Genomic DNA, 9,552 nt, shown 5'->3' on the forward strand with positions numbered 1-9,552 from the left:
GCTGTTAGTAGACAGTGTGTCTTACCACAGCAGAACTATGAGGAAACATTTTGCACAGCCAACTATATTATCTTCTTCTTGCGAAGGACCCCATCGAATAATCGGAAATTTTTGTGCTCTTTCTTGATATTCTTATCAAAGGAAACAACATTTCATAGGTGTTAAATTATTATAGAATATGTTATAGCGGCACTATAGTCCCGTTATACTATAGCACTCAGATCTAGAAGTTAAACGAGCCCCGTTCTCTTCTAACTCCGTCGACTGTCAGTTTGGCCTGACCTTTTATTTAAGGTTTCGTGCTGTTCTACGTAATGTTTTAACCACCAAATGTATAGACATTTACACCAAATTTATAGACATTTTGAATAGCCTACCTGGGAAAATGAGTGTGCCACACCGAACAAAGAAACATTTATATTCTATTATAAAACGATAAACATGCCTAACTTATTCACTATTTGTGCATGTGTAATCGATGTAGTTCGTTTATCTAATCTTTGAATAATATTTGAAGAATTTATTCCCTAAGACGTTAAGGTTAAGTGTTGTTTAAAAGTTTTTGGTGCGTGTGTGTGTGTGTGTGTTATTATTTAAATAACAAAGTAAAATGAAGTAAAAGTTTTTTTTTTCTGCTGAATAAGAATAGAAACTGTGGCTATTGAATGCTAGCACTGTGAGGAGGGGTATTTGCACCAGAGATGGTCACTTGAGTGAGCGACTCGAGGCGAAGTCTGAATACGTCTATAAAAAAACTTCACTTGACTTCAAACTCGTCCCTAATGACTCGACTCGGACTCGTCCAAAATACTGTAACTCTTGAGCAATAAGAGTCCGTCTTTGCGTGTTTATTTTGCCATCATTCCTTGTTTTGATGATTTGTATCGCAACCCCCTTTTCTCGTGACGTTTCACGGTATCGCTTAGCGCGAGCGGGAAATCGGAGAGAAGCGTTCGACGTAAAGAAACGAGGTTGCCATGGCTACGGCTGGAGTACCGCGCGTCGAGCCTTTGGCTACATGGAGTTTAAATCCTTGAACAAAACCGAAAGAAAAACGTGTGAAGAATGTGGGAAACAAATTAAAGACACGCCACCACGTTAAGATCGTTTTACACCTAGACAAATAACCGTCGCGAAAGGAAAATGAGTGATACTTTCTATAAAGTTTTTTTCAGCATGCAAAATGACACCGTTGTAAGTGATATTTAAAATAGTTCTCAGATGTGTTTTTTCTTCGCTAAAATAAAGCCGACAATAAGAGCTACCAAGGTAATATTCCTTGTATCCTAGTAATTACTCGTGACTTGACTTGGACTTGTATTTTGCGACTTTTGAACATCTCTGGTATGCATAAATGTTTTGTAGGTTTAAGCAAGAACCTGCTCAATGTGATATATTTATGTTCTGTTTATTTATTCTTGTTTATCAGTGATCACAATTTACATGTCATTACATTCTATGATTATTTGAAGACATTAAGATGCATGTCACGCATTTAAACATACAAGAAAAAAATAATTTTAAACACAATAGTTGCAGAAATATGTTTGATTGAAAAAAATATTCCGTTTTAACATTGAACAAAAAAAGCATTAAAAGTAGGTTTGTCATTTACAAGTAATTGTATGGCATTGTACCCTAATACAGCAATGCAGTATAAGAAATTTAAGGTCATATAAAGATCTCTTGATGCTTTCTTACTTTTCTCCACAACTCTAAGCAGTAGGTGTTAGTACATGGAGATTTCTTCTCCGTTGGAGTAAATGAGATGGCTGTTGCGGTTCGTAGGCTGATTCCCGTCTTTGCAAACATTCCACATCAACTTCAAGTGGTTTCTGAACTTTATCCCCATAAAGACATAAAACACGGGATTCAGGCAACAGTGAGAGAAGGCCACCAATTGTGAGATGTAAAAAACGTAGTCCACGATAGTGCTAACGCTGCATTCGTTAAAAGGAACCACTTCCCAAGAAATCAAGGTGTCAAGGAAGATGGCCACATTGTAAGGTGCCCAACCCAGGAAGAACACCACCACGATGCAGAGAATAAGCCGGATGGTATTACGACGCGTGTGGGACGTGGGTCTGAGCAAGCGCTGGAGAATGTGGACATAGCAAAAACTGATGGTGACGAAGGCCGTGAGAAAGAAGAAGTTTTGCTGGTAGGTGCCGACCAACTTCCAGTTGATGTTGCTGTAGTCACATAAAAATTTGTTTTCGTGGTTTACAAGGGTGGTGAAGATGACGTGAGGTGTCGCTGCCAAGATGCTCAGCAGCCAGATGACTGCTGAGGTCACGGTGGCGTGGAATGACCTCCGGTTCAAAACGACAGACAAGGGGTGAACCACGGCCATATAACGATGAACCGTCATCACAGTTAAAAAGATCGTGCTGCTGTAGAATCCCAAAAAGAATATGAAGCTGGCTGCTTTGCAGACAGGCTCCCCGAGCAACCAGCCTTGGGAGGAGGTGTAGAAAGACGCCCAGACAGGTAAGCCAATGGTGAAGACCAGGTCGGAGATGGCCAGGTTCAGGAGGAAGGTATTGGTCATGGATTTTAGGTTCTCGTATTTGATCAGGATCCACAAGACCAGCACGTTACCCACACAGTTGAACATGATGACCACCGTGAAGAAGACCGGAGTGACGGCCGCATCAAACAATGTCACTTCAGTCTTATTGCATACATCATCATCATACTCGGGATAATCATAGGCTGTGGAATTCTCATTTGCATAATCATCCATGCTGAGGAAAAAAAATACATGGTTAAAAATCTTCTAAAAAAATTATCTAAGAAAGAACACATTAACACTTGTAAAAACAAAATGAAAACACTTGTTTTTTGCCAAAATGATCATTTCAAAAATGATACCTTTTTACAGCAAGGTAGAACAGATTGAACGCAGATAATATATTACTGTACTCCTAAAGTATTATAAATGATTCACAATATTAAAGGAAAGAAATAAAATGATCTATCTGTAAGATCATTTCATTTGTTACAACACTTAATATTAGTAAAAACTACTAAAATGTATGAAACTTTTATTCCCTATACTTTATAGCAATCTAGTGTACACAACAGAAAAGAGGGCTGTATCTTAAGACAAACTGAAAGAGTATTATAGTATGAGAGTATTATTGTTACGTCTTCATATTTTGTCCCTTCTGTCTCTTGCGTTTTTAGTCATCTGTGTGTAGCGGTAGCCCTGCCCTCTGTTCTGTTCCTGAAGTCACTCAGCTGCTTTGAGTTTCTCTGGTGATTAATGTCTAGTTATATTCCCTGATGTTGGATTGGATTGGCGGGAGTCATTTTGTCCGTTACCTGTGCTTTAGTCTCGCCTCTTCTCCGTGGTTAGGTTTAATCTGTTTGGCTGGGTACAGTCTCTGTCTTTTGTCCTTGGTCGTTGAGTCGTACTCACCTATCATTCCCGTCTTTCTGAATCTCCGCCACCAGCGATTAGGGGAAGTAGCCGATTGCTTTTGTCCTTGGTTGTTTGGGTTGTTAAGTTTGCAGGGCTGTTTAATATCTTCGGTGTTACTGCATACATGTATTTTCTAGGTTGTGTTGATGTGTCTTAGGTTTTCGGTTTGGTTGCATATTTGTCAGGCTTGTTAGTTTAGATCTGCATTCCTGTAATTCCGTGCTCCTGTGGGTTTGTCCCTTTTTGTTTCATTTCATTTTATTTCTTGTTTTGTTTGGATGTGCATATTTCAGTGCCTATGTGAGTCCCTTGATGTCCTGGTTTATGTATTGTGTGTATTGTTTTGTTCATTGGTTGTGTTTCGCGTTGTCACTGGTAGGCCTATACGAGGCTCCGAGTTGTACTGCTTGTCTGTTTAATCAAGAGTTGTCTCGTGTTTAACATTCCTCGCCGCTCCCGTGTAGTACGGGTCGGTAAGATTAGCCTCCAAGAGGCTCAGTGTCTCTCAATAAACTGAGTTACCTCTCGCATTTGCGTCTGTCTCCCAGTTGTGAAACGTTACAATTATAAAGAGAGTATTATAGTGTCATGTTGGCCAGGAAAGGAGTCTCACCCGAACTCATTTTAACAAGAGAATGCTGTTTATTTACAGATTCATCCATTTCTCTTCCCGGACTGTCCCCAATAGCAGTTACCCTACTCAGCTGCACCCACCTCACAGTGAGGGTGCCCCCCCCCCCCCCCCCAGAACAAACACATACACATCCCCAAAATGTTCCCCACATCTCCACAACTGAAACCCCCAAATAGCTGCACATGAATTCACACATTAAAAGAATTGTTCGTAACTTATAGTCTCTCTCACTCATCTCCCAGCATCCCCTGCTGACGAGCGGCAGGGCTCGTCAGTGCGCATGTCCGGTGCCGTCACATAGTCCCCCCCCCCATAGTCAGCCGTCCCGGCGACGCTCAGTGTGGGGCCCCGACGAGAAAATTCTCCAAGTGACGGGGCGGTCTGTAGACCCTCTGTGGCCTGTCAAGTTGAGCGCCCGAGCGCAGCTGCGAGGCCTGTGTGGCGGGAGGACTGGGGGGCGAAGGTACCCCAGTGCTCATCTGTCCAGGGTCCATCGAAACGACCTCCCCTGCCGTGTCGACACGAGCTGCAGCCAGGTCCTCAGCGTACGGACCGGTGTCATCCTGGGGGGTACAATGTACAACGGCATCTGCAGCCACATCACCGTTCCGTCGGCTGGCAGGGTCCTTGTGCCTGTACGGAGTCAGCCTATCTCTGTGCACTACGACACGTTTCCTGCCCCACCTAACCCTGTATACAACCTCACTGAGCCGCTCCACCACCGAACATGGCCCCACCCAACTCGACTGTAGCTTCGGGCAGGGGCCCCTTGACCGCTTAGAGTTAAACAGCCACACCTGTTGGTCTCGAGCCAGCGGACCTCCCGTACACAGCGTATCGTAAACCCTTTTCTATTTCAGGCTCGCAGCGCCCTGGGCGTCCCTTGCAGCCCTATGTGCATCGTGCAGCCTCCCTAGGAGGTCCCTCACAAATGCCGGACCGGGTTCATACGACGGGCCCATGCCTGGGGGCGCCCCAAACGCGAGGTCCACCGGCATGCGGAGCTCCCTGCCGAACATAAGGCACGCGGGGGTGAACCCGGTGGACTCCTGTACCGCCGAAAGGCACGCGAGCAGAACCACGGGCAGACGCACGTCCCAGTCCTTCTGGTGTTTGCTGGTGACCATGGCGAGCTGGGTCGCCAGCGTGCGGTTAAACCGCTCCACTAAGCCGTCTCCCTGTGGGTGTAGAGGTGTGGTCCTGGTCTTATTTACCCCCAGAAGCCTGCACACTTCCCCCATGACCTCGGATTCGAAATTTCGCCCCTGGTCGCTGTGCAGTGTTTCCAGGACACCGAAACGACAAAAGAATTCGTTGACCAGCACGGATGCGGTCGTGGTCGCGCTCTGGTCTGGCACGGCATACGCCTCAGGCCACTTTGTAAAATAGTCCATGGCCACGAGGACGTATTTGTTGCCCGCCGCCGTAACCGGGAACGGACCCATGACATCAACGGCGACCCTCTCTATCGGAGCGCCTGAACGCATAGGGACCAGTGGTGCCCTGGATCTCGACGCCGGCCCCTTTTTGGCGGCACATGCGTCGCAGCAGTGCACGAACAGCTCAACATCGCGTCTACAACCTGGCCACCAGAATCTCTGTCTCAGCCTACGCAGCGTCTTGGCTATTCCGAAATGCCCGCTGCCCAATGCACCGTGCATTGAGGACAGGACACAGTTCCTCAAACCCTCCGGGACCACACTCTGCAGGACCGACCTAACCGCGTCCGGCTCTGACCACTCACGGCACAGCACCCCTTGCTTCACTCGTAGGCTAGCCCAGTTTGATTTCAACGCCTTTGCTGCAGGGCCTATTCGGCATACATCTTCCCAGGCTGGCGACAAGGACGCCTCCAGATGTTCAAGGCCCCAACTGGCCCCAGCTGGGCCTCTCTAAATTGTTCCACAGTAAAGGATTCTAGCATTGGCATGAGTGAGCCGACTGCTGGTCTGAAAGCCGCGCAACGCCCAGGTTCAGGGTTGCACATGTCAGCCCTCGCACAATGTCTGCACCCTCCATCAGAACACGGCCTGCGCGACAAAGCATCTGCGTTACCGTGAGATCTACCTGGTCGGTGCACAATGGAGAACCTAAACTCCTGCAGCCTAGCCAGCCACCTGGCTAGCTGCCCCTCAGGATCACGGAGGTTCAGGAGCCACTGTAGTGACGCGTGATCAGTGCGTAACTGGAAAGGTACTCCGTACAGGTATGGCCTGAAATTCTCCAGGGACGCGATCATCGCCAGTAATTCACGCCTTGTCACGCAGTAGTTTCTCTCTGCCTTACTCAAAGCACGACTGTAGTAACCGATAACACGCTCGGTGTCCTTGTGCACCTGAGAGAGCATGCCACCGACACCATGGTCGCTCGCGTCAGCGTCGACCACAAACTCCCTGTCAAAATCAGGATATGCCAGAACGGGCGCGCTGCAGTCTGTCTTTTAGCTCTTTAAACGCGCTGTCACACCTGGGTGACCATGCAAACTTTGTCCCGCCTCCTGTGAGTTCTTGAAGTGGTACTGCGACCTCCGCGAATCCCCGCACGAACCTTCTGTAGCAGGAGGCCAGGCCCAGGAAACTCCTGACCTGTTTGGCGTTAGTCGGGCGAGGCCAGTTCTTCACCGCTTCCGTTTTAGCCGGATCTGTACTGATCCCTTCGCTGCTGATGACGTGCCCCAGAAAATTAAGCTGCCGCTGCAACAGGTTGCATTTCGCGGGTTGAGCCGTAAATTGGCCCGGCGTATTTTTCCCAGGACCACGTCAAGGTTCGCTAGCGCCGCCTCAAACGAGCCCCCGTGCACCAAAACATCGTCCAGGTATACGACGCATTTAGAGCTAGGGACCCCTTTTAGGACCCTCTCCATAAGCCGCTCGAACGTCGCGGGCGAAACGGGTAGTGACGTATGGTTCTCCCGGCCAATCCGCCGGTTGCCGCTCTTCCGTCCTCCTCAATCAATCAATCAATCAATCAAAGTTTATTTGTATAGCGCTTTTAACAACTCAAGTTGTCACAAAGCAGCTTTACAGGGTTTACAAGGTTAACAATACTATGGGTCCAGAACCCTAATGACCAAGCCAAAGGCGACAGTGGCGAGGAAAAACTCCCTATGATGGTGGGAAATAGGAAGAAACCTCGGGAGAACCATGACTCAAAAGGGAACCCATCCTCCATTGGGCGGCCCGTTAACACACAAATACACAAGTCACACACAATTCACACAATCAGACTAGGTAAAAGGTAGCCCACGTCCATCTGCATGGCTCCGCATCTCCCGTCCTAGCTCTTCCTCTTCCTGAATTAGCTGCCTGTCTACCTCGGCGATCTGGTCCATTAATTCCCTCAGATCGATCCGAGGCCCACTTCTGACACCACTTGTCATGTTGGCCAGGAAAGGAGTCTCACCCGAACTCATTTTAACAAGAGAATGCTGTTTATTTACAGATTCATCCATTTCTCTTCCCAGACTGTCCCCAATAGCAGTTACCCTACTCAGCTGCACCCACCTCACAGTGAGGGTGCCCCCCCCCCAGAACAAACACATACACATCCCCAAAATGTTCCCCACATCTCTACAACTGAAACCCCCAAACAACTGCACATGAATTCACACATTAAAAGAACTGTTCGTAACTTATAGTCTCTCTCACTCATCTCCCAGCATCCCCTGCTGACGAGCGGCAGGGCTTGTCAGTGCGCATGTCCGGCGCCGTCACAATAGTTTATTCTTTGATTTTACCTACCTTAGGTAAATAGTTCCAAAATGTTATCCAGAACTGGTGTGTTACTTTTTAGGTTGTAATGAATTGAGTACCGATACCTGCATCAACTCTTATGAAACCCTTTTTTACAGGCACTGTTCCCAGACATGTGGACTCGAGTCACATGACTTGGACTCGAGTCACTAAACTGATGACTTGTAACTTGACTCGACATCACTGAAGACGTGAGACTTGACTTAGACTTTACCTTTACTGACTTGGACTTGGAATCGGACTTGAGCTTAAAGACTTGAAATCCTTATTTTAACATAATAAATAAGTAATATAGAATCACATAACTGGATCATTTTGTATTAAATGGTGCTGTAAAATGTGAACTCAGCTCAGTTTATCCATAACCGAGGGGGGGAGGGGGACAGCAGCATTGAATTTGTGCGGAGAGGACAAGCAACATGCTCCCAAAAATTATCCTGTTCAATTATAAAGATTATGCTGTTGTGAATAGAAGAACTGCGACATGCAAGACATGTGGAGTCAGGATAAGAGATAGAGATGCAACCACTTCAAACTTTTTGACATTTGAGGCTGCACAAACAAAAGCAAGTCTCTGGTATATTTAACATAATGCTATAACGGTTAGCTACAGTGGGTTGCAAAAGTATTCATACCCCTTGAACTTTTCCATATTTTGTCACATTACAACCACAAACATAAATATATTTCACTGGAATTTAATGTGAAAGACCAACACAAAGTAGTATACAATTGTGAAGTGGAAGGAAAATTATACATGAATCAACATTTTTTTTACAAATAAAAAACTGAAAAGTGCGATGTGTCAATACTTTGTGGAGCCACCTTTTGCTGCAATTACAGCAATTACAAGTCTTTTAGGGTATGTCTCCACCAGCTTTGCACATCTAGTGACTGAAATTCTTGCCCATTCCTCCTTGCAAAACAGCTCAAGCTCAGTCAGATTGGATGGAGAGCGTTTGTGAACAGCAGTTTTGAGATCTTGCCACAAATTCTCAATTGGGTTTAGGTCTGGACTTTGACTGGGCCATTCTAACACATGAATATTCTTTTTTTTAAACCACTCCATTGTAGCTCTGGCTTTATATTTAGGGTCGTTGTCCTGCTGGAAGGTGAACCTCCGCCCCAGTCTCAAATCTTTTGCTGACTCCAACAGGTTTTCTTCCAAGATGCCCTGTATTTGGCTCCATCCATCTTCCCATCAACTTTGACCAACTTCCCGGTCCCTGCTGAAGAGAAGCACCCCCAGAGCATGATGCTGCCACCACCATATTTGACAGTGGGGATGGTGTTTTCAGAGTGATGTGCAGTGTTATTTCTCCGCCACACATAGCGTTTTGCATTGTGGCCAAAAAGTTCAATTTTGGTCTCGTCTGACCAAAGCACCTTCTTCCACATGTTTGCTGTGTCCTCAACATGGCTTCTGGCAAACTGCAAACGGGACTTCTTATGGTTTTCTTTTAACAATGGCTTTCTCCTTGCCACTCTTCCATAAAGACCACATTTGTGTAGTGCACGACTAATTGTTGTCCTGTGGACAGTTTCCCCCACCTGAGCTGTGGCTCTCTGCATTTCATCCAGAGTCACCATGGGCCTCTCTGCCTCTCTGATCAGTGATCTCCTCGTTCGGCCTGTAAGTTTAGGTGGACGGCCTTGTCTTGGCAGGTTTACTGTGGTGCCATACTCTTTCCATTTCCAGATGATGGATTGAACAGTGCTCCGTGAGATGTTCAAAGCTT

General features: G+C 46.4%; 1 protein-coding gene across 1 annotated transcript; it reads right to left on the reverse strand.

Annotated features, from left to right (window-relative positions):
* Positions 1-1,510: 1,510 nt before the first annotated feature.
* LOC143483250 (chemokine XC receptor 1-like) lies at positions 1,511-3,614 on the reverse strand. The gene is made up of 2 exons (XM_076982075.1): positions 3,328-3,614; positions 1,511-2,747 (listed from the first exon to the last, which is right to left on the reverse strand). The coding sequence occupies exons 1-2, from the start codon at positions 3,429-3,431 to the stop codon at positions 1,730-1,732; spliced, it is 1,122 nt and encodes a 373-aa protein (XP_076838190.1). The 5' UTR covers positions 3,432-3,614; the 3' UTR covers positions 1,511-1,729.
* Between the last annotated feature and the right edge of the window lie 5,938 nt (positions 3,615-9,552).

Source organism: Brachyhypopomus gauderio, chromosome 19 (assembly GCF_052324685.1).
Source record: "Brachyhypopomus gauderio isolate BG-103 chromosome 19, BGAUD_0.2, whole genome shotgun sequence".
Lineage (NCBI taxonomy): Eukaryota > Metazoa > Chordata > Actinopteri > Gymnotiformes > Hypopomidae > Brachyhypopomus > Brachyhypopomus gauderio.